The sequence below is a fragment of the Solea solea genome, chromosome 1 (genome assembly GCF_958295425.1).
Source record: "Solea solea chromosome 1, fSolSol10.1, whole genome shotgun sequence".
Classification (NCBI taxonomy): Eukaryota; Metazoa; Chordata; class Actinopteri; order Pleuronectiformes; family Soleidae; genus Solea; species Solea solea.
In genome coordinates this window covers 22,336,536-22,362,041 of record NC_081134.1, presented here as the reverse complement: position 1 = coordinate 22,362,041, position 25,506 = coordinate 22,336,536, and the positions used below count along the sequence as shown (strand labels likewise).

Genomic DNA, 25,506 nt, shown 5'->3' with positions numbered 1-25,506 from the left:
ATTTTAATGAATGAATATTGGGATCACATTCTTGAAAGAGTGATATTTTAGAGGCTACTATTACTGGATGTGTTCGACTGAAGCCAGCAGCTGCTTCTGTGTCTGCAGCTCCACAGCTCTATGTTTAGCCCAGGCAGCGTGCCCAAGGCTCCGCCCACTGCCAGAAAGGAGTGGCACACGTGTTCTGTCTGAGCGGTGACCTCTGTTCTGGTTCTGACTTTTGCAGATGAGCAGTTTTTGATTAGCCGCAGAATCACGTTAGCCCCTCCCTCTCTGGCAGGTTCACCCAATCCTATCACAATAAAACACGTGCAATTTGATTAACGTAGCTGTAGTTTTTAGTTTATGGAAGTAGGACACAGAATCTCTGGAGGAAAAACATCTCACACTCACACACATGAACACACAAATCCATAACAGGAAGTGGACAATGTAAAACAAGAGCAGCATCAGAAAAATGAAACTCCAATGAAAATAAAACCAGAGAGAGAAAAAGACTCAGATCAAATGACACGCCTCTATTTGTGTAAATAAAAAAAAAGAAATTCCTTTTTTTTATTATAACAGAAGCCGAAAATCTCCTCTCACAGTCTACATGCATGAATATTAACATGTCAAACACATTCTAGTCACATTTAGAGAAGATTACAGCTGCAATGGCCGACAACAAGAAGAAAAGGGAGGAGCTGAGCTACGACATGAAGACGTGACAGAAAAATAATAATCCAGTGAAAGAAAAACAAATGCAGAAACAGACAAATATCTGTGACGCTCAGGCTCAAAGCAGCGTTTGTTAAACCTTTCAGGGATATTCGTATGTGAGCGACCCCTGCTGCTGAGAACCAACATGAGACTCCGCTTATCAAATCTACGTCAGATTGAAGGCAGACGAAACCAAATCCCTGATTTTGAACAATTCTGAGTCATAATGTGAATGCAGTAGCTGGGGTTTGACCAGAGAGGGCAGTAGATACACCATATTCTTTTATGACGTTTAATATAATTTCTGAAATTTCCACCCAATACTGTTTAAATGTTTTATTTCTGATGGTTTACAAGGATTAGGATTCCCACACCAAACCCCATAGAGAAAATCAGTGATTTTAGCTGGTGGGAACACAGGAGCTGCTGGTCCTCTGCTGCCTCGTGTGGTCACTTTACATTACATTACATGTCATTTAGCAGACGCTTTTATCCAAAGCAACTTACAAAGGAACTGAGTACAACCAGCCAGGGGTGGAGTTGAATTTGCAACCATGATGTCTTTTGCACACATGGTGCCAGTCTTAATCACTGAGCCACCCCACCCCCCACTTTGTGTCACTGAGGTCAATCTGAATGTATGATTTTCAAAGCCAAAGTTACAAAATAAAACATCAGAACTTAGTGATGGAGGCAACAGTGGATCAACAACTCCTGTGTGTGTGATGTTAAAATCACTGATTTTCTCTATGGACTTTGGTGTGGGAGAGTGAGTGGTTTACAAAAGTCTGTCTCACAGTGAGATAAAGACGTGTATCAGGCTGTTTCTTGGTTAAAAACGGGGAAAACTTTGTATTCGTACCACATACTCACAACTATCCTTTTAAAGATGAAGATTAAAACAGGTTGTGTTGGAGTTTCATTCACAGAATGTTCAGGCGTGTGTGTGTATTTCACACTCACATCTTCACCTCAGACAGAAACGTGAGTGAAGTGATTTCTCTGTCTCTCAGACACAAAATAAAAACAAACAAAGACTTTCATCAAAAGTCTCGACTACGGGAACCGAGAATTTAACCTGCAACCACCCGACCTCCTTCACAGTCCACACGAGTCAACTCTGAACGTTACAATCAACATGATACTTTTTACACGGGAACGTAAACAAGCAACAACGCTGACGATGCAAACAGTGTCTGCGACAAAACTTTACGCTCTTCCGTGCAACTTCCAGCGTCTCTTTGGAGGTCAAGGCGTCAGCACATCAGCTTTTTCTTTTTTTTAAAAACTTTTGTCAAAACTACACCAAGGTACACAGTTTTCACGAGTCATGCTAATATACAGGAGCGAGAGTTCAGAAATAAGAAGAGTGAACGCAAACAAAAATAACAAATCAATAAATTAGCTTTGTTCACACACACTGACGTCCTTCCAAACCAAAGTGGAATCCTTGCGAGTTCCAGCCGTGTCGCAAGTTGTAAGTTCTTTGGACCTTACACGTGGCGTAGTTACAACTTATACCGGCAGAGGGCGCACATCGACCCCAACTGCTCACAGAAGAGAGAATAGTGTTCCATTTACATCGGAATCTGGAAGTCGGAACCGGGAGTGACATAAATTCAGCTATTCTTCATGATATCAGTGGTTAACGACGCTCTGTGTACCGTGTGTACGACAGATTTACTTAAAAACAAATGCGACAAAAGTGCTATTAGCGATAAAAGTAGCAGTGTTTTGGAATATTAACTCTGGGGAACGTGAGGTTGCAGCAAGTTTCAACGACAGCAACAGCACCAACGAGGTCAACGACAAAACTTTACGCTCTTCCGTCGGACTTCCTGCTGGTTTCCTGTCAGGGTCTCTGCTGTGGACAATACGTCGTCAATTTTTTCTTTTTTTTACAATTTTTTTTGGATTTGTAAAGTGTTTTACACTTCAAGCCACTGTACTGAGCCAACAAGACCGAGAAAAGCAAAAGAGGGTGGGGCCAAAAGTGTTAATGAAGGTGTGTCCACAACGAAGGATCACAAAGTCAACGTAAACATTTGCGAAACCGTCGACTGTCGACAGATGCTGAGCCAAGATGATCTTTGTTTCCGGTGTGAACGCAACTTTTTACTAGTTCCGACAAGTCAAGGACGGATTCACGACATCAGGGGGACATACACGTGTGTTTGTCACGTCCAACGACACAAAACAATCAGAAACAAACTTCCTTTGGCGATCAGATCAACATTCCAGAGCGGCGGCCATTTTACATTTGTCTGTTTATGTTTATGAAAGGTGCCATTTTTTTACAAAGTGTTCAACAAAAACCTGTGAGGAAGCAGGTGAAGTAACGTGAAGTAATGAGCACACGTGAACGAACAATCGTCCCATCCTCAAAAAAAAAACAAAGAAAAAAGCAGAGAAAATAAGGCCCCGTCAATAGAAATGTCCTTCGTCTTCTTCTTTTTGACGACAAAATAAAGGATACATACGTCTACTGTTTAAAAAAAATGGCTGTAAGAAAAAAACTTATCAAAAAAAGAAGCGTCCGTCAAATGAGGCTATACCATCCTGGAGTTAGTGTCCGAGGAAAAGTGTCCAAGGTTTTGTTTTTGTCGCCGCCCTCTGTTGTTTTTCGGACATTTCCTGAAGAGACAGAGAAAAATTTACATTTTTAACAAAAAAACCTCCAAAAAAACAACCTCTACTTTGTCTTTAAATGTTAGCATCATTAGCATTCAAGCTAACATACCTCTGTCCCAGTGCTTAGCACTAGTTAGCATTGCATTCAAGCTAACATACCTCTGTCCCAGTACTTAGTACTAGTTAGCATTCAAGCTAACAGACATCTGCCCCAGTACTAGTTAGCATTCAAGCTAACAGGCCTCTGTCCCAGTACTTAGTACTAGTTAGCATTCAAGCTAACAGACATCTGCCCCAGTACTAGTTAGCATTCAAGCTAACAGGCCTCTGTCCCTGTAGTTAAGCCTCTTTAGATTTCTGTTTTGTTTTTTACACGATGCAACATGTTTGTACCTTGTGATGCACATCACCACAGCGACAATAATGGAAATTTGCACGGCGCCTATGATAGCTGCGATGAGGACGTAGTGAAGTTTCTGTCCACTGGGGACGACATAGAGGATGTTGAAGTCCTGAGGCTCGTCGCACTGTTGACCTTTGTAGCCTGCGTCGCATCTGGGACAAACAGGAAGTGACAAAATGGAAGAGGCGTGTCATAAAGATGTCAATAACATTGTGTTTCAGTCTCATCTCTCCCTGCTGGACAAACTGTGTAACAGACATATTGTTACTGGTACTACAGTGACTGACCTGCAGGTGGCGACGTTGTTTTTGATCTCACATTTCCCATGAACACAGAAGGTGTCGGCACAGGGGATCGGCATCCCAGCGTAAAAACCATCACTGTGATCCAGACCTGTGGTTTCTGAAGAAAACACCATACCATAATATAAATTTATTTATGTTATTATTCTCAAATCCTTGTTCATTAAATGATGCACCGCAGCTAATTACAGCTTAAAGCAGCTAACATCAGCTAATAGCGGTTAACATCAGCTAATAGCAGCTAACATAGGAGCTGACATCAGCTAATAGCAGCTAATAAATTATCAGCTGATTTTTAAATTGAAAGATTTAAAGCAAAATTTTCACTGGTTCAGTTTGTCACTGAAATGAAAGAAAAAACAACATCAACTAAAGACGACCAAAGAGGATAATTTTCTAACAAACAAACTGCCTGAGAGAGTGCAACCACAAATGATCATATTCATCATAAACACATGGAGAATATCTCATCTGCTATGACACGAGTATGAAAAATAATTGGTTAATTGCACCATAGAAGAGACTCAATGACCTCCGCACAATATGTATCATGCATCCCTACTTATTATATTACATTACTTTACATGTAAATGTGTAACAGAAATGACGCAACATTATAAAAATAAGTTTGTGGATATACTTTATTTAAAGGCGACATAGACTGGAAGCTCCAATTAACGCTGCGTTTGTGTGTGTATCTGCGTCATTACCTCGTTTCTGAAACCCTAAAGTTACAGAACAAACAGTTCAGCCACTGCTGAGAAAATAGGGTTTTATTGTTTTCCTGGGCTCTGCGAAGCGGATCGGCACTTCCGTATGTTGATGTTGTCATCAGTATACCTCACCACTCCTCTCACCACCATAGCGCCTCCTGGTGCGGGCACTAGTCCGGGCACATCCGGTTGCGTACATTCAACCGCAGAAGAAGAAGAACTACTCTCGTTGTAGCTGCTGAGATGCAGAGCATCCACCATGCCAGAGGGGGAGCTGTGTATCTGAGAGCTGGCCTACCAATTACCTCACTTCCAGGTACCTGGCCAATCACAGGACAGTGGGAAAGCTCTCGTTGGCTGGCCAATCACAACACAGTCCACGTTCTGGGGGTGTGATTTTGGTCTGAAACAGCGCGGCTGACGAGAGCGTCAGTGAGGAGATATTTTGATCGGCTCGTTTGCAGCGACTAGGAGGTTTTTAACCATGAAAACAAGTTAATATATGTAAGTAGACCTCCATAACTCACATATATATGTGACCATGAAAACAAGTTAATATATGTAAGTAGACCTCCATAACTCACATATATGTGCGAGACAAGCATTCATTGCACCTTTAACTGACACGTCTTAAATTAATCACAGATCACGTATTTATCTCCAAATCTGAAATACATAAAACAATTATAGGAAGAACATTTATTTTGACAAGATTCGTCTGGATTAGTTTTTAATACAACGGAACACATTTGAGTAACTTTGATTAAAGTCTAGATTTTTAACACTTTTGACAAAACAGTAGCTGCCAGTTCTACAACATTACCGTGTTCTCAACAATCTGTCCATGTTTGATTTTACTATCATGATGAAATTAGGTCCTTTATTTTGAAAGGACTTGTGATGAAATTAGGTAATTTTCTTATCTGAGACCTTTATTTTGAAAGGACTGATGATAAAATTAGGTAATTTTCTTATCTGAAACCTTTATTTTGAAAGGACTGATGATAAAATTAGGTCATTTTCTTACCTGAGACCTTTATTTTGAAAGGACACGTGATAAAATAAGGTAATTTTCTTACCTGAGACCTTTATTTTGAAAGTACTGATGAAAATTAAGTTGGGTTTTTTTACCTCAGACCTTTATTTTAAAGGACGTGTGATAAAATTACTTCATTTTCTTACCTAAGACATTTATTTTGAATGGATTTCTGATGAGATTAGGTCATTTTCTTACCTAAGACGTTTATTTTGAAAGGACTGCTGTCGTCTTTCCTCCCCACCTTTTCTTTATCAGCTGTGGAAACAGGAGGACATAGTCAGGAGTGTGTGTGTGTGTAATGAGACAGTCGTTAGTTTGACATGAAGGTTGTGTCGTGACAGAGACGAGGCTCAGACTCACAGACCTGGGATTGAAGTCACACTGAGGTGGAACAAATAATCTGCTGAGTGTAAATCTTAAATCTGGAGGAGTGTTTCTGTTTTTAGACCAAGTGAGGAAGGAGAAGGTGTCACGTGCAGCTGACACCAAGATAAACTGATTTTAACCTCCACACAAAATACTCAGTGAATTAAATCCACGTCAGTTTAAATTTTATACGTTATCTACGTCTTTATCTCACTGTTAGACTTTTCCGACAACCTCTCACTCTCCCAAACCAAACCTCAGAGAGCAAACCACATGACCTGCTGCTCACCTGGACACCTGCCCAGGTGTTTGACGTCGATCTGCTCCTGCTTCATACACGAAGCCTCTCTCACCAAACAGGGGTTGTTGTACGAGTTCCCGTCGGTGGCACACACCGGGTTTTCATTGTGACCGCTGCAGTCAATGTTACATATGCACCTGAGGAGGATGAGCGTTGTCATGACGACAGCTAACAACGACTAACAGCAGCTAACAACAGCTTCTTTCCTGGTTTGATGGTCATGTGATGGCAGGTTCACTCACTTACCACACATCCTCAGAGTCTTCGTCACACTCCGCTCCGTATTTACACGTACTGCACTTTGTGAACTTCTTCCCGACGTCTGAGGCTGAACCTTCATCGTCTGCGAGAAAAGGTAAAAAAAGTCTTAATAATTACATATTTTATTAGCTATAGCTAAGTTACATTATATCGCTAAGCTAAGTTACATTACGATCACTATGCTAAGCTACATTATGATCACTAAGCTACATTATGATCACTAAGCTAAGTTACATTACGATCACTAAGCTAAGCTACATTATGATCACTAAGCTACATTATATCGCTAAGCTAAGTTACATTATGATCACTAAGCTAAGCTACATTATATCGCTAAACTAAGTTACATTATAATCACTAAGCTAAGCTACATTATGATCACTAAGCTACATTATATCGTTAAGTTAAGTTACATTATGATCACTAAGCTAAGCTACATCATGGTTGCTAAACTAAGATACATTATGGTTGCTAAGCTACATTATGATCATTAAAATAAAATAGATTATGGTTGCTAAGCTAAGCACCATTACAATCACTAAAATAAAACAGATAATGGTTGCTAAACTAAGCTCCATTACAATCACTAAAATAAAATAGATTACGGTTGCTAAGCTAAGCTACATTATGGTTGCTAAACTACATTTTGATCGCTAAACTACATTATGACAGTAAAGATACATTATGGTTGCTAAACTACATTTTGATCGCTAAGCTACATTATGACAGTAAAGATACATTATGGTTGCTAAGCTACATTATGACAGTTAATATACATTATTGTTGCTAAACTAAGAAAGATTATGATGGTACAAGAAAAATAAGTGGTGTCCACTTATTTTTGGTGTCCAGGAGTTAACAGAGTCTTATCTTTTTAGATGATGGTTTAATAATGTGTGTGTGTGTGTGTGTGTGTTTTCAGGACTGTAGATGTGTGTTCAGCAGAATCAGCAAAGAAACAAAGTCTCTCTTGTGCAGATCCTCACTGATCGATCACAGCCTCTGAGCGCTCCACGTTCAATACACACACACACACACACATAAACTGTACAGCCTAACTTCAGGCCAAATCAATAATCAGCAGTTCATTTATTAATCATTAATGATGGTAGAGATGAGACGTAGGTAAATATTTACTAGTGGTAATCATGGAAACCCACTTCAAAATTGCCTAAATATTCCTTTAAGACAGTCATGTAGCTTAGCAATCACAATGTAGCTTATCTTAGCAATCATAATGTAGCTTATCTTAGCAATCATAATGTAGCTTAGCAATAGTAATATAGCTTAGCTGTCATAATATAGCTTCGCGATTATAATGTTAGCTGTCATAATGTAGCTTAGTTTACCAATCATAATGTAGCTTAGCTGTCATAATGTAGCTTATTTATGCAACCATAATGTAGCTTAGTTTAGCAATCATAATGTAGTTTAGCTGTCATACTGCAGCTTAACAATTATAATGTAGCTTAGCTTAGCAATCATAATGTAGTTTAGCTGTCATATTGTAGGTTAACAATTATAATGTAGCTTAGCTTAGCAATCATAATGTAGTTTAGCTGTCATACTGCAGCTTAACAATTATAATGTAGCTTAGCTTAGCAATCATAATGTAGTTTAGCTGTCATATTGTAGGTTAACAATTATAAAGTAGCTAAGCTTAGCAATCATAATAATATAGCTGAGACATACATTGCTAAACTACAAACACATTTCATAATTTATCTCCGAGCTTTGACCACTCCCTCCATCACCTGTTGGCTCCACCCACACAGATGGCAGAGATACCTCCTCTCTGGAAGCTGTCGCTAATCCCCCCCCAGCATCCACTGTGGCCCAGATGGTCACACACTGTCTGTTTCTAAATGTGGCACAAATCAGTTCAGCAGCGCCCACTGCTGATGCTGCTGAGAACCAAAAAACTCACCGTCCCCGTCTCCAGAACCAGAACCAGGATCTGTGAACACACAAGAGACACAACAACAATGTCACACATGACATCTGGACATCCTGTTTTCAAAAAAAAAGTCCACAATAAAACACAACCCTGCAACATTGCTTTTAGTGTGAAATAATTGCAGAACTTGTCAATGTGCGGCTACAAAAGGAGTGTTCTTTTTTTTTTTTTTAAGTTTATGATTAATTTTGGAACACACACACACACACACACACAGTGTCCCTGGCTCAGATCTGTGACTCCATCAGGAAATGGAAACTCTGTCCACAGAAATGGACGCGACTGCATGGACCAAATAAATTTCACCTTTTGAAAAGTCATACAAGTGGGCGGAGTCAATAACAATGTTGTCTGGGTGAAAAACTACTGTTCATGAAAATAAGTCTTTCAGAGTTTTCAAAATAAAAGTCAGTTTTTGTTGGCCCACACTAAAACAAAACTCAGAGTTTTCAAAATAAAGGTCTCAGTTTTTGTTGGTCCACACTAAAACACAACCATGTAGTTTTCAAAATAAAAGTGTCACTTTTGGTTCTTCCGCACTAAAATAGAAACCCAGTTTTCAAAATAAAAGCCTCAGTTCCTGTTTGTCCATGCTAAAACTTGTGTGTTGTCAGCGCTGCAATGAGTCTTTAAATAAAAAAACCACATCCTTGTGTCTCTGTGGTTCCGTCAGGAATCCTCTGAGGGATCTTCACTGCGGTGTGGGCGGAGTTTAACGGCACTCAGCCACAACTGCTAATTAAAATTGATCTGCGGCTGATGAACAGACTCATTCTCTGAAATCAATGATGATGATTATGGTCTAAAGTTCAGGGAGGCAAACGACTGGTGGTCAATTAAAAACACGATGATAGTGAACAAAGTGAAGATGTTCATTAAAAACACAGTCACATGATCACGTCTTTATCTCTCTGTGAGACAGGAAACTGAAGTTTGTAAAGCACTCACTCTCCCACACCAAAGTCCATAGAGAATATCAGTGATTTTTAGTGTTGTTTGTGTGTATGTGTGTGTGTGTGTGCGTGTGTGTGTGCACGTCTCACCTGTGGAGCACGGACCGTCAGACACTCTGGAGATGAGTCTCTGCTGTTTGCAGGACGCCTGTCTCCTGTAACACTCGTTCTGGTACGTGTCCCCGTTAGAGCCACACACTGGGATGTAGTTTTTATGACACTGGAAATCAAACAGTGTCCGACATTAACACACACACAGACACACACACATACACATAGACAAACACACACAAAATTGAATCAATGTGAGTGAGTGAGTGAGTGAGTAAAACCTCTTCAAAGACAGTAAGAAGTGAATTAACCCTCTCACCTGAAACTGACAGACACATTTGAGTTGAGCTCCGTCCTCTCTGCAGACACCTCCATACCTGCAGGTGGAGTCATCACACACTCGCAGGTCACTCTTCTTCTCTGACAGATCTGCAACAGCATCACACACTGTAATGTTATCTAACATAATCTCATTGAATTCAAGCAAAACATGACACCAGTAGAAAGGAAACAGTGATTTTAACATCACACACACACACACACAGGAGTTGTTGATCCTCCATCACTAAGTTCAAATGTCTAATTTTGTGAATTCGGCATTTAAAATCCTTTGTTCAGATTGACCTCAGTGACACAAAGTTACCACACGAGGCAGCAGAGGACCAGTGGCTCCTGTGTCCACACAAGCTTAATCACTGATTTTCTCTATGGGGTTTGGTGTGGGATTGTGAGTGTTTACAAACTTCAGTTTCCTGTTGTTAAAGTCTGTCTAACAGTGAGATAAAGATGTGAACATGTGTCACGTAGATATCGTAGAAACTTAAACTAACTTAGTCTTAGTCTTTCAGGTGGCTAAACACTCACAGTACAGTGAGTAAAGTGTCTCAGGTCAGATTCAGTGGATTTTCACAGGAAACGCTCACTCTTTCATCTTCATCATCTCAGTCTATAAACTGTGAGTCCACACACTGACAGGTTTATCGAGGTCCCCCCCCTCCTTGTTGCAGCACAAAATGGATTCTCCTGAAGATTCAGTGATGTGAGACTAATCAGGTCCCATTCCAATTCTGAACACAGCAACATTCGACCCTCAGTGATTGTGAGTGAGTTCCATGAGGTCACACTGTATGTGTGTTTGTTCTCTGTCATAAACACTGACCTCGTCAGGACCAGTAGTCCTCATGATGACCAAAACCTGGTCCAAATGAGACAGAACCTCATTTCTGAGGAACTAGTTAAAGTTTAGGAGTAAGATTTGAATGTCGTTGTTTGTGGAAGTAGAATTTGTTTCCCATTGAAATAGAGTTTGTTTCCCATTGAAATAGAGTGTGTTTCTCATTGAAATAGTTTGATTCCCATTGAAATAGATTGTGTTTCCCATTGAAATGGTTTGTTTCCCATTGAAGTAGTTTGTTTCCCATTGAAATAGTGTGTTTCTCATTGAAGTAGAGTTTGTTTCCCATTGAAATAGTTTGTTTCCCATTGAAATAGAGTTTGTTTCCCATTGAAATTGTCTGTTTCCCATTGAAGTAGTTTGTTTCCCATTAAAATAGAGTGTGTTTCCCATTGAAGTAGAGTTTGTTTCCCATTGAAATAGTGTGTTTCTCATTGAAGTAGAGTGTGTTTCTCATTGAAATTGTTTGTTTCCCATTGAAATAGTGTGTTTCCCATTGAAGTAGTTTGTTTCCCATTGAAGTAGAGTTTGTTTCCCATTGAAATAGTGTGTTTCTCATTGAAGTAGTTTGTTTCCCATTGAAATATAGTCTGTTTCCCATTGAAGTAGTGTGTTTCCCATTGAAATAGAGTTTATTTCCCATTGAAGTAGAGTGTGTTTCTCATTGAAATTGTTTGTTTCCCATTGAAATAGAGTTTGTTTCCCATTGAAATAGTGTGTTTCTCATATAAGTAGAGTTCATTTCCCATTGAAATAAAGTGTTTCCCATTGAAAGAGTCTGTTTCCCATTGAAGTAGAGTTTGTTTCCCATTGAAATAGAGTGTGTTTTCCATTGAAGTAGAGTTTGTTTTCATTGAAATAGAGTGTGTTTTCCATTGAAGTAGAGTTTGTTTTCATTGAAGTAGAGTTTGTTTCCCATTGACATAGAGTGTGTTTCTCATTGAAATAGAGTTTGTTTCCTACTGAAGTACAGTGTATTTCCCATTGAAATAGAGTTTGTTTCCTACTGAAGTACAGTGTATTTCCCATTGAAATAGAGTTTGTTTCCCATTGAAATAGTGTTTCCCATTGAAGTACAGTTTTTTTCCCATTGAAATAGAGTGTGTTTCCATTACAATAGAGTGTTTCCCATTGAAGTAGAGTGTTTCCCATTGAAGTAGAGTTTGTTTCAAATTGAAGTAGAGTTTGTTTCTCATTGAAATAGAGTTTGTTTCCCATTGAAATAGAGTGTGTGTGTGTGTGTGTGTGTGTGTGTGTGTGTATCATTGTGAAGGACAAACAAACCATATGGAGTGAGGATTCATTTCCTGGAGACTTACTCTAACCTTAACCACAATTACTACTGGCATAATCCTATCCTCAACCTAACCTTAAAACGTATCTTCACCTTAAAATGTAGTCATTTACGTTGTGGGGACTTGATTTTTGTCCCCACAAGGAAGACAAGTCCCCATAATGTGACTGTGAAACAGGTTTAGGTTCCCACAACATTAGTAATACAATGAGGACAATCACACATATACACACACACACATACTGAGGACAATCACAGACATAATACATTCCTGATCCCTTTAAGCCTAACCCTTAAATCAGGTCTTAACCCTCAAAAAGCCTCTAAAAGTTGTGAGGACTTGTCTGGACTCCAAAATATAACAGTTTATTTTACATGTGGTTGGACCAGGTGGTGACATACTGCAGTCAGTGAGCGCCCCCTGCTGCTGAGAACCAGCCTTACACACAAGAGACACATGTCAGTCTCTTTATCTGTGACATTTGAAGAACAAACAAACTCACACTGACCCAGACAGTGAGGAGCCCACGCACAACATCAAGTTAATTATTTCCACAACAATTTTATGCCTCCTTGAAGAGATTTTCTGCTGCGTTGCACACAAACAATTCTCATTATAAGGACTGATGTAAAAATGAATGAATAAATAACTAAATAAATAAATATATTTAACAAAAGGTTACATCTTTAGTAAATATCCAACTGTGTAAACAACTCTGGTGTCTGAGACACTGACAACAGTACATACACAACATCGTACACAACCTCGTACACAACCGTGTACAATATTTTGTTAACAATTCCGTAAAGAATTTCATGCAGAATTTTGTAAAGAATCTCGTACAGAATCTCCTCAAGAATTTCGTACAGAATCTCATACAGAATTTTGTAAAGAATCTCGTAAAGAATTTTGTACAAAATCTCGTAAAGAATTTCGTACAGAATCTCGTAAAGAATTTCGTACAGAATCTCGTAAAGAATTTCATAAAAAATTTCATACAGAATTACGTAAAGAATCTCTTACAGAATTTCGTAAAGAATCTCGTCAAGAATTCCGTACAGAATCTCATACAGAATTTTGTAAAGAATCTCGTTAAGAATTTCGTACAGAATTTAAAAAAAAATCCCGTACATAATTTTGTAAAGAATCTTGTACAGAATTTTGTAAAGAATCTTGTACAGAATTTTGTACAGAATTTTGTAATGAATTTCGTACAGAATCTCATACAAAACCATGTATCACGCACAAAATATCGTAGCCTACAAAATCACACAGAATCTCGTGCAGAATCACAGAAAAACAGTCTCAGACTCACGCACACTCACGCGCAGTCTCTCACCTGCGCACTCTTTGCCTTTGCCTCGACACTCTCCGCTCTGTGGAGAATAAGAAGCAGTAGTTTGGTGCAGCAGCAGCAGCAGAGACACGCAGAGCAGCCACCGCACACTCCCGCAGGAACACCCCACCATGATGAGGAGGAAGATGAAGAATGTACACACACGCGCGTGCAGGAGCAGAGAAGATAATCCAGAGAGAGAGAGAGAGAGAAAACACCGCGGCCTCCTCGCCCTGTGTCCGCTGACAGCAGAGGAAGAGGAGGAGGAAGAGGAGGAAGAAGGTGTGTTCAGGAAGCGGCGGGTGCGCGAGGAGGAGGCATCTTCATCATCACCTTCACCATCCGTCCTTCTCTTCGCTCTGAAAATCCTCCAGGAGGAAGAGGAGGAGGAGGAGGAGGAGGAAGAGGAGCGGTGGTCGCGAAGTGCGTTTTCCGCGCGGTAAGGAAGCGGAGACGCGGTGCAGTGTTAAGAGCGCATCAGCGGCAGCGACGCTGCAACCACAACAAAGAGACCCGGACTGAGGAGGAGAGAGGAGACAGGCTGGTCACGTGAGGGGATGCAACACAGACACACACACACCACCTCCACGCCCCTGACGCATGCATGCGCGCGCGCACGCGGACACACAGAAGGACACACAGTGAAGAAAAGAGAAGAAAAACAGTGAGATTTCCCACTGACGTATTTAACCCCCCTTACCCTGCTTCTTGTGTCACAAACAGAAACATCTTCATCATCGTCATCATCCTCTGTATGAACACATTAAAGGGATAGTTTCATTGCATGAGCTGACTGCTGTGAGTGCCCCCTATTGCTGAGAACCAGACACTCACTCTGAGTGAAAGCATGGCTGAAGTTAGTAAACCACTCACTCTCCCACACCAACGTCCATGTCAGTGATTTTAGCTGGTGGGGACACAGGAGCCGCTGATCTGCTGCTGTCTCGTGTGGTCACTTTGTGTCATTAAAGGGGACATATTATGCAAAATCAACTTTTTAACCATTTTAATACTTATATTTGGGACTCTGGAGGCCCTACCAGTCGCCAAAGTGTGGAAAAAGAATACTCCGTCATGTTTTCGTGGTTCCCCTTAGTGTAAGTATAGGCGATAAAACACTTGATGTTGAATTCCCTGCGCTTATGACGTCAGCATGCGCATTTCACCGCAAATGTTACCGCCCACCAGTAAGTTGAGCTCCACCTTAGCTCCACCCTGCGAGAGTGCAGGCGAGGGAGGAAGAGCGGTATTATGTCAACGCGGAGGGACAAGTGTGCTGTTGGTGGCTGCACAGTGGAGCACAGTGTTTTACACAAACTTCCAGCCTCAGAGGATTTTATATATGAAGCTAATGTTCCGGATAAAGTCAGCAAACGTGTGTTCGCACCACTTCGCATCAGACTGCGGCCAGCGGTCGCCGTATTTAGTCAGCGACCGTATTTCACCGACGTACAAACACACACATTGTTAAGAAAAGGTCAAATAGAGCTCATAACTGACCATTCTGACACGTCCTAATTAAAAATATTTGTTCAGTACGTCCTCCATGACCTGAGCACAGACTCAGTCTGATCACATACAGCGGCCGTCTATGCCGCTCGCCACTGGCGATCAGCGGTAGCGATCAGCGGTGCTGCACTCTCTGTGCAGCGGTGCTGCACTCTCTGTGAAAATCAGTTAAAAAGACAGCACCGCTGATCGCCAGCGGCGAGCGGTGAGTTGCCTAAACTGGCGCTGTATGTGTGAGTGCCGTCACAGGAACAGACCTCCGACACATGGATACTTAGGGACAGCACAGCTGATCGCCACCACTGATCGCTGTGCTGTCCCTAAGTGTTTTTAACTGATTTACAGTTCGGAACTATTCGGCTCGATCCTTATGTAGGACGTCTCTTCCTGTGACGGCACTCTCGCTGTTTTCTGCGCATGCTGCCATGTTGATATTGTCAGAGAACTAGTGGAGGGAGGGGAAGACGAGTAGCGAGTGAGCGCTGTAAAGAGGACAAATCAGAAACCCCCTGGAAGAAGTGGGTGTGTGTTTGCCTGTGTCTCATTTGCATATAAAGGGACCATGCACGAAAACCGAGCGTTCTGAAAGGGGCGGGTTTAGCAGGGTTATTGAACTGCTATGGTGCTTCATCCTTATGGTATTTTGACCAAGGCATGTCACTGACATGTTCATTAGGACACCAGGGAACTATTTTAATGGGGGAAATAAGGTATAATATGTCCCCTTTAAGTGAAGTCTAAATTAAATATTAATGCTGAATTTATAAAATAAGACATTTGAACTTAGTGATGGAGGCAGCAGTGGATCAACAACTCCTGTGTGTGTGTGATATTAAAATCACTGATTTTCTCTGTTGACTTTGGTGTGGGAGAGTGAGTGGTTTACAAACTTCAGTTTCCTGTTGGAAAAGTCTGTCTCACAGTGATATAAAGACGTGAACATGTTCTTAAGGTATTGTAGACTTAAAATGATGTAGATTAAATTTTTTGTTAATGGAGACATATTATACCCTATTTCTCCAAGTTAAAATAGTTCCCTGGTGTCCTAATGAACATGTCTGTGACATGCTTTGGTCAAAATACCATAAGGATGAAGCACCACAGCAGTTTAATAACCCTGCCAAAACCGCCCCTTTCAGAACGCTCGGTTTTGTGCATGGTCCCTTTATATGCAAATGAGACACAGGCAAACACACACCCACTTCTTCCAGGGGGTTTCTGATTTGTACTTTTTACTGCACTCACTCAGCTCCTGTTCCCTCCGCTCCATTCCTCTCCCCCTCCCTCCACTAGTTCTCTGACAATATCAACATGGCAGCGTGTGCGGAAAACAGCGAGAGTGCCGTCACAGGAAGAGACGTCTGACACAAGGATCAAGCCGAACACTGCCGAACTGTAAATCAGTTAAAAACACTTAGGGACAGCACCACTGATCACTGCATAAACTGCCGCTGTATGTGACTGTATCAGACTGAGTCTGTGCTCTGGTCATGGAGGACGTACTGAACAAATATTTTTAATTAGGACGTGTCAGAATGGTCAGTTATGAGCTCTATTTGACCTTTTCTTAAAAATGTGTGTGTTTGTACGTCGGTGAAATACGTTCGCTGACTAAATACGGCGACCGCTGTCCGCAGTCTGATGTGAAGTTTGCTGACTTTATCCGGCACATAAGCTTCATATATAAAATCCTCTGAGGCTGGAAGTTTGTGTAAAACACTGTGCTCCACTGTGCAGCCACCAACAGCACACTTGTCCCTCCGCGTTGACATATTACCGCTCTTCCTCCCTCGCCTCTCGCATTTTATAGGGACAAGGTGGAGCTAAGCTGGAGCTCTCGAAGTAAACTTACTGGTGGGTGGTAACATTCGCGGTGAAATGCGCATGCTGCCGTCACAATCGCAGGGAATTCAACATTGAGTGTTTTATCGCCTATACTTACACTAAGGGGGACCACGAAAACATGACTGAGTATTCTTTTTCCACACTTTGGCGACTGTCCAGAGTCCCAAATATAAGTATTGAAATGGTTAAAAAGTTGATTTTGCATAATATGTCCCCTTTAAGGGCCCAAAATCAGTTTTTTTTGTGTAAACTGAAGTTTGTAAAGCACTCACTCACCCACACCAAAGCCCATAGAGAAAAATGATGATTTTAACATCACAGCACACAGGAGATGTTGATTCATTGCTGCCTCCATCCCTACGTTCAAATGTCTTGTTTTGTCACTTCGGCTTTTTAAATCCTTTGTTCAGATTGACCTCAGTGACACAAAGTGACCACACTAGGCAGCAGCATACCTGCAGCTCCTGTGTCCCCGCCAGGGAGCTAAAATCACTGATTTTCTCTATGAGGTTTGGTGTGTGAGAGTGAGTGGTTAATCTCACAGTGAATCATGTTCTTAAAGACGTCGTAGACTTAAACTGATGCTTTTTTCTTGTTCCACACTTGAACTATTCCTTTAAATGTGGAATACTTCACTGACATAGTAACATCGTCCTCGTACCTGAGCTGGCTCTTTAACCATGGCTCATTAACCCCGCCCACCCCACACTGACTGAATTAATATTTACACAGTAAAGATTGGTGCTATTTTACGTTTGTTACGTCTCTGCTGGGCGGTGGTGTCAGTGATGGAGGTGGCGTTTATTTCTCTGTGGTGCTGTTGGACCCGGCTGGTTCCACATGAGCAGCTCTCACAGCTCTCCCGGGCACTATCTCCACCTGCCAGAAGGAAGACACTTCTAAATCATTCACGAGTTTAAAGACCATCAGAGGGGGCGCCGGGGCGGAGACCACAGCAGGGAAAACTCTGGACACTGAGCTGAAACGAGCTTCAGGAACTAAGACTTTTATTTTGATAGACTGTAGGGTTGTGTTTATGTGTGGATAAACAAAAACTTTGAGAGAAACTTCTAAATGCTGTTTAACTTTTAGCATTTTAGTTGATTGGTCAATAAAGACTCCACCTCCTCATCTGTTGCTTGGTGGCGTTTTTGTGGGACAGTCCTCTCTCTGATCAGCTGAGCAGGTTTTTTGTGCTTGTTCTTGGTTTGTGTCTGAGCTTTGTCTGCTGTGGTTAAACGTGAAGCAGATTATTCAGATTATTATTCTCTCACCGTATGTTTCAGTCACAGATTCACACAGTGTCTCTTTGTAGCTTCTTCCCTCAAAATATTAAAATCTTCAAAACACATTTTTACTGTTTTTTTCTTTTATATAAAAACACCAAATTGTTATCATGTCACACACACATATGTTGTGTATGTAGTTGTAAATCATTTTATATCAAAATATATACACATTTTAAAAATAGTTGTTCAATATATAGCTCAACATAAACTGTATCATTTCTGTTATAAACAAAGAACACAGGTTTGTCGTTGTTGTGAAGGTTGCCACCTTGTGGACATTTAGTCCACTTCCCTTTATACTCACTGAAGAGACAACAGTGATCACAAGAGCTGAAATTTACTTATGATTATTCATATGTCTGGGTGTTTTAAATCATTAAAACCCTTTCTGTCATTGTTCAGCTTCTTAAATGTCAATATTTTCTACTTTCTGTCATTTTTCAGCTTCTTAAATGTCAATATTTTCTACTTTCTGTCATTTTTCAGCTTCTGAAATGTTAATATGTTCTACTTTCTGAAGAATTCAACATTTTCTGAAGCAAACAATGAATAAATTTGTGGGCCAAATAATTGACAGAAAATTAAATTGACTTAAATTAAATTCTATTTTATTAAATGTATTCACCGGAGAGAATTTGTGATGTTATTATTTAAAATTAAGGATCAGGAAAACAAACATTAAAGGGACAGTTTGGTGTTTTTTTTTGGGTGTACTGAGAGAAAAAACAGAGAAACACCCAGTCCACAGTAAAATTGTTTCTCTGTGTGTGTGTTAAACTATATCAGCCCAATGATAAACAAAAATAAATAAATTAAAGTAAAACATGTACGATTGTAGTGAATGAGGTCGACTGTGGAAAACAAACAAACAAACAAACATTGAATTGTGAAATCAAACTGGAAATCTTTAACTGAATAATACATTAAACATTATTGTTGTCTTCCTTTGTTCTTCGTGTGTCATTTACGAATTTAACCAGATTTGAATCTTAATGTGTCGTAAAAACAAGGATAAATGAAACTCTTGTTTTATAAAATATATATGCAGTACATAAATAATTTTTTGAAAACAGCATTAGATCTGTTTCATCTGCACTATTTTTATATATATGTATATATAGTATATAAAATCGTGTTTTATAAAATAACGTATAAACAAATCGTGTTTTATAAATTATGTATATATAATTTTTGATAAAACACGATTTAAAAAAATATATAGTTTGTATTTTAAAAACATTTGACTTCTTTTTCACGATTTCTTTCACCACGATTTCACGCTATTCTTGCCGAATCCACAGATATGCTCGGTATATAACATGTTCACACTTATTATTATTATTATTATTTCCAGGATTGTCTCCTGCAGTCACGTGTCCACAGTGTCCACACGTCTCCGTGTCTCCGTGTCTCTGTCAGATTTCCGACAGTCCCTGAAGGCAGCGCACGCTCCGCATCCTCTCAAGCCGTCGTCGTTAACGGACAGAAGAACGACCGACCGGCACCGTGAGGAGCAGCCACAGACGCGGGGATTCACTGTAAGTCACCGTCGCTTCTTTACGTGTTTATTTTAAACGGTTAATTCCAGATTAAGTGAAGAAGAGGAAGCGGCTCTTCAGCTCCGCACGGCGGCAGCAACGCGGCGGCGGCGGCGGCGGCTTAGTTTCCGGGTTTGTCGTCTTTGTGCACACGGCACCGCGCTGGTGCGGAGCGCAGACCCAACGTGCTACTGTTTACCTCTGCCGTGTGTATGTAAGCGGTCAGTGTTCGCTCATGCTGCGGAAAACACCACTGTTAACGTGTTAGCGGCGTGCTTTGTCCGCCAGACTCGGTGCGTCGGACCTGGGCAGCAGACGGAGGACGGAGAGGAGGCCCGGGCCTGTTCCGCGGTGGCCCGGCATTTGTCCACTTCCCCGAGAAATGTCACCGCACAACCGCAGTTAGCTGGGAAGCTAACACCGCTAATTCCCAGTTAATACGTGAAGATGTGAAGCTAGTCGTGCTAACAGCGTTAGCAGCTAACAGTGGACCGTTGAAGATGATGAGCTCTGTGAGCCACCTCCCATAACCAGACTCCGTTAAGGAGACGTTCAATATATCATCTCCCTCTGCACCACAGCGCTAATATTTAAAATAATGCATTCAATAAAAACGTTTTTTTAGACTCTTCGAACAATCGTCTAGTAGTTGTTTCCACCAACCTAATCTTTTTTTGTTTCTATAGCGTCAAATCACAACATACTGTACATCCTCTCACTCTGTGCATACAGTAGTGAGACAGAAACATTGACAACGGGGGTGTCAAACTCATTTAACACTCGGTTATGTTTCTACAACTACGATGTCATTTACACAAGCAGCAGCAGAGACTGTTGTGTCTGAGTGAGTGTGAGTTCCTCCAGCAGCCTAACTAAGATATGGTCTAACTATAAGCTTTATCCAAAAGGAAGGTTTTAAGTCTAGATTTAAATACAGAGAGGCTCCACCTCCTAAAGTGACATGTGTACCACGGGCTTTACAGACTCTGGGATTCACAAGTAAGCCTGTATTTTGGGACTGGAGTGATCTGTCTCTGGGGCGATAAGGTAAAAGAAAACAAGTTCTTTAAGGTATGATGCGGCATGATCATCAAAACAATAGTGATCACGTAGCACAGATCAGGGTGCACCCTGAGTAAATTGCAGCCGGAATAATACACAACTTTCTATATGGACAACCTGCGGTGTGTGGGTTACACCTTCAGGCTTTACAAAAGCATTTGTATGTATATTTTAACACAGAAAATAAGTGGGTGTTATTTGTAATCTGTATCCGGATTTCAGCATAATCCGTGAAACTGTTCTCCGCCTTGTCGGCCAGCTGTCCTGTAATTGTATTTTCATTAGTGTTAATCCCTTTGTGTGTGTGTCTGGGTGTATGTGTGTGTAGGTAAAGTCCAGCTGCAGCTGTGGATGATAAGTGTGTTTACACACCTGCTGAGAGTATTTTTACATCTGCTCCAAACTTATAAAACACACTCTTCTCTGAACTTGTGGACAAAGCAAGATGTTTTATAACATTATCATTTTCAGGTTTAACAAACGCTGATCAACATTTTTACACATTTTATGAACCAAATAACCGTTAGTTGCAGCACTAGTATTTTATTTTGTAGGAATAACTACTGAATTAAAAGATAACATAAAAACATGTATTTTAATTTGTAGGAATAACTACTAAATTGATGCATAACATAAAATGTGTTTTATTTTGTAGGAATAACTACTAACATGAAAGATAACATAAAAACATAGATTATATTTGTAGGAATAACTACTGAAATGAAAAACAACATAAAAACATTTTATTTTGTAGGAATAACTCAAATTAAGGATAAAATAAAACATTTATTTTATTTTGTAGGAATAACTACTGAAATTAAAAAATACATAATGTGTATTTTATTTTGTAGGAACAACTACTAAAATGAAAGGGAACATAAAAACATGTATTTTATTTTGTAGGGATATCTACCAAAATGAAAGATAATGTAAGAATGAGAATTTTATTAACAGTGGGTTCCATTTGTAGTCTGGACTTGGAATTCCTGAGGGTCAGGGAAGTCAGATTCTGATGTAAATGGAACATGGCACAATCTGATCTACACAACTTCTTCAGGTGACATCACTTCCTGTTTGTCGAAGTCCTGTGGACCGTGGCCGTAATGGCGAGTGACGAGAAGAGACGAGCCACGGCGGCCGTGGTCCTCCTCGTAGTGAGTTTGTTGGGCAGCGGTTCTTCGTCTGAATTGGACCATGGCACGTCCGCCCCCGAGGTGACCCGCTTGGTGTCGGCCGTGGTCGACCAGCAGAGGGCGGAGCAGAGCCAGAGACGACACCTGGAGGCGCTGTTCAACAGGTGAGCGGACACATGCTGAATTTCCGAGCTCATGGGGCTTAACTCATGAGGAGTTTTAATTTTAGCATTTAACGTTTCACCAAACCTGGCAGGTACGGAGAAAACGGCAGCATCTCTCTGGACGGGTTAAAGCGTCTGCTGCAGAGCGTGGGGCTGGATCGCATCAGGACCGTGATGGTGCAGCATCATGAGCAGCTGGACCACCACGGCCACCATCTCCACGACAACAACTCGCACGACCACAAACTCGTCCACAGCGAAGCCTCGCAGCCGGGAAAGTTCCCGAAGAACCAAGATGATCCAGGCGGCACGCGGGGAAAGAAACCGGAGAACCCAGAAAACCAGCAGAACCTATACCTCAAGAAGACCACAGGGGTGCAGGAGGTCGGCACCGCGGCAGTGTACGGCGCCCAGCTGTTGGCGAAACAAGGGGGCGGCCCAGAACAGCACGGTGCTGCCGGAAACCAAACAACCAGAGCTGCTGTTACCAGGGCGACGGTGACTGACGCTGCTGCAGTCAGCAGAGGAGACGACCACGATCACAGCCAAGACCCTGACCATGATCATTTGAATGGCAGCATGGCGAGTGCAGAGGTACGACCGTAACCATGGTTTACAGTTGCTACATTCCACTTTCTTAAAGAAAGATTTGTCTGTATGAGGAACTGACGCATTGTCAGATCTGACTGAGCTGTAGCGTTTCCACTAGCATAGTACCTGGTACCAGGTACTAAAAATAGTACAATGATGAACTGTAGATAAGTTAAAACTACTTAACAATACTAAAAACTTGGGTTAATCTCCAACAACTACAGGGGTCTGGTGTAAAGCAGCTAGTCACTCATTTGTGTGTGTGTGTCATGTATAAAACAAAGCCACCGCAGTTTCGCGCACACGTGCTGTGATGACTCCGCCCACGTTAAGTAGATACTTTTTATTGTAGTGGAGATGCAACCTAATCGTGCTGAGGTGAGGTAAGTAGAGCCGGTGGAAATACGCCATTAGTGATGAGGCAGCAGTGGATCAACAACTCCTGTGTGCTGTGATGTTAAAATCACGGATTTTCTCTATGGACTTTGTTGTGGGAGAGTGAGTGGATTACAATCTTCAGTTTCCTGTTGGAAAAGTCTGTCTCACAGTGAGATAAAGACGTGAACATGTGACGTAGATATCTCGGACTTTATTCGCTGTGAGAGTCTGTGTCTGGTTCTCAGCAGCAGGGGGCACCGTCACTCAGATTCTGTGTCTTTACCTCATTCTAATCAACAAGTGTATCAAACTGGAGTTGACTAGTTTTACTATGAATTCAGAATCAGAACATAGCTGTTTTTCCTCCAGTGCCTGAACGCCTCCAGACTCCTTTCTTCACATGGGATGTCTCAGGAAGTGGGCGTGGCCCTCGGAGACTTCAGCTACCTTTGCCCTGCCCTCCTCAACCAGATCGATGCTGGGGCGTGCATCATACACGCACACACGCTGAAAGGTTTGATGAAAAACAAAAAGATTATTTTGTTGTTTTGCTTTTTTGCTCTGGTCAAACAAGAAATAAGCAGTTTTCAAGTTCTGTGTATGCATGACAATTGTTTCCCTCCTTTCTTCTCTAGACGGCAAACATCACAAACACGCTCATGGTCACCATGGTGACCACAACCACCCGGACCATGACCACAGCGAGCGCACAGCTGTGGAAAAGAACATCGCAACAGGTAACGTTGTTATTCTGCGATTAAATGTATAATTTTAGACCAAGTTTCTGAGTGTGTGTGTGTGTGTCTCTGTGTGTGTGTGTGTGTGTGTGTGTGTGTGTTACAGCGTGGATCGGTGGCTTCATCTCCATCACCATCATCAGTCTGCTCTCGCTCCTCGGCGTCGTCCTCATCCCGCTCATGAACAGAGTTTTCTTCAAGTTCCTCCTCAGCTTCCTGGTGGCGCTGGCAGTCGGCACGCTGAGCGGCGACGCCTTTCTTCATCTCATCCCACACGTGAGTGGACACAGGGGCGGGATGGGACTTCCTGCTGTGTGCGTTCCTCCTGTTGAGCAGTTAAATAACGGCGTGTTTGTGTCTCTGCTGCTTCAGTCTCAGGGAGGACACCATCATCACCACAACGAGGACTTTGGGACAAACTTGGAGGAGCATCATCTCCATGGCGAGGAGGACGGAGACCTGGATGCCGTGTGGAAGGGCGTGACAGCTCTGGGTGGAGTCTACTTCATGTTTCTCATCGAACACTTTCTGACGCTGGGAAAAATGTATAAGGACAAGAAACAGAAGGTCAGAGCTTCAGGGAGCTTTTTTTCTGTCCAACAGTGAGAGAAAGACGTCTTTATCTCACAAGAAAGAGACAAGACAAGAAACTGAAGTTTGTAAACCACACCGTGATCTCTTGTCACACAGGTCCAGAAGAAGTATGAAAACAACGCTGTGGAGAAGCAGACGACACTGGGTGAGAACGACCTGAAGGCACCTGATGGTGAGATGTTTGTGAAAAAATGGCCACAAACCAAAATGATTCACTTTTAAAGATTTTCTGGAACAAAGAAAGAAGAAAATATCCACATTTAAGAAGCTGAAAAATGACAGAAACTGGATTTAAGTTGACAGTGAATGGATTAATAATAGATTCATTGTCTCTTCTGGTTTCTGGTTTATTTCACTTTCATGGCATTTTTTCCAGACGTGGAGACAAATGGCGCCGGGACATTTGGCGACCACCCCGGCGCTCTGCATGACGGCAGCGTGGCGGAGGAAGAGCAGGTGATGCTGGCGCCGCCGGTTGCTGTGGTCTCGTCGCCGGGTTACGGCCGGGCGTCGGGCAGCGCTGCCGCCGCCGTCACCTACACGGACGAGGACTGCGAAAACAAGTGCCACTCCCACTTCCATGACACGGTGGGCCAGGCCGACAGCATGCACCACCACCACCACGACTACCACCACATCCTGCATCATCATCACTCACAGAACCATCACCCGCACAGCCATGCCCACTCCTACTCGGAGCAGCACTTCGAGCAGGCGGGTGTGGCCGCGCTCGCCTGGATGGTCATCATGGGAGACGGACTGCACAACTTCAGCGACGGCCTGGCTATCGGTGAGTCTGCGTTACCATGGAGACGGGAAGTTTTTTTGATACAAGCGAAAAATATAAAAAACCAAACGGTCTTCTATGTAAACTCTGACCCTGGCTCTGACCTACGCACATTATGGGATAGCGGTAAAGCCGCAAATCCTTTGGCAGACGGACGAAGAACCAGAAACCGTTTAAACTGACACCACTGTGTAAAAATACATTAATTTATTACTGCTAGTGCTGTCAAATGACTAAAATATTTAATCGCATTAATGTCATAGTTAACTTGCAATTAATCGCACATTTTTATCTATTCTAAATGTCTATTGATTTCTTTTTGTCCCATTATTTTTTAATTTTTTTAATGCTCTGAAGAACATAGAAAAGTGGATCAGCTTGCTTTGTGCCAATGT

At 41.7% G+C, this 25,506-nt stretch overlaps 2 protein-coding genes across 4 annotated transcripts in view; one reads left to right on the top strand and one right to left on the bottom strand.

Annotated features, from left to right (window-relative positions):
• Positions 1-498: 498 nt before the first annotated feature.
• Positions 499-13,708, bottom strand: tmeff1a (transmembrane protein with EGF-like and two follistatin-like domains 1a). Its single transcript, XM_058627503.1, has 10 exons — positions 13,488-13,708; positions 9,999-10,108; positions 9,719-9,848; positions 8,646-8,675; positions 6,704-6,800; positions 6,446-6,594; positions 5,986-6,045; positions 4,024-4,138; positions 3,727-3,888; positions 499-3,336 (listed from the first exon to the last, which is right to left on the bottom strand). Exons 1-10 carry the CDS (start codon positions 13,615-13,617, stop codon positions 3,252-3,254), a joined length of 1,068 nt encoding a protein of 355 aa, XP_058483486.1. The 5' UTR covers positions 13,618-13,708; the 3' UTR covers positions 499-3,251.
• A 234-nt stretch (positions 13,709-13,942) lies between these two features.
• The window catches only part of slc39a6 (solute carrier family 39 member 6), a 17,194-nt gene continuing 5,630 nt past the window's right edge, over positions 13,943-25,506 (top strand). Inside the window, exons 1-10 of one of the 3 annotated variants that reach the window (XM_058627216.1) lie at positions 13,943-14,033; positions 19,547-19,665; positions 21,785-22,024; positions 22,117-22,618; positions 23,363-23,507; positions 23,629-23,730; positions 23,837-24,006; positions 24,103-24,297; positions 24,421-24,496; positions 24,701-25,114. In XM_058627216.1, the coding sequence (XP_058483199.1) occupies positions 21,831-22,024; positions 22,117-22,618; positions 23,363-23,507; positions 23,629-23,730; positions 23,837-24,006; positions 24,103-24,297; positions 24,421-24,496; positions 24,701-25,114 (1,798 nt within the window). In that variant the 5' untranslated portion in view covers positions 13,943-14,033; positions 19,547-19,665; positions 21,785-21,830. Of the gene's footprint in view, positions 14,034-19,483; positions 19,666-19,804; positions 20,713-21,784; positions 22,025-22,116; positions 22,619-23,362; positions 23,508-23,628; positions 23,731-23,836; positions 24,007-24,102; positions 24,298-24,420; positions 24,497-24,700; positions 25,115-25,506 lie in introns of those variants that run through there. The other 2 variants (XM_058627225.1, XM_058627236.1) reach the window with 2 other exon arrangements.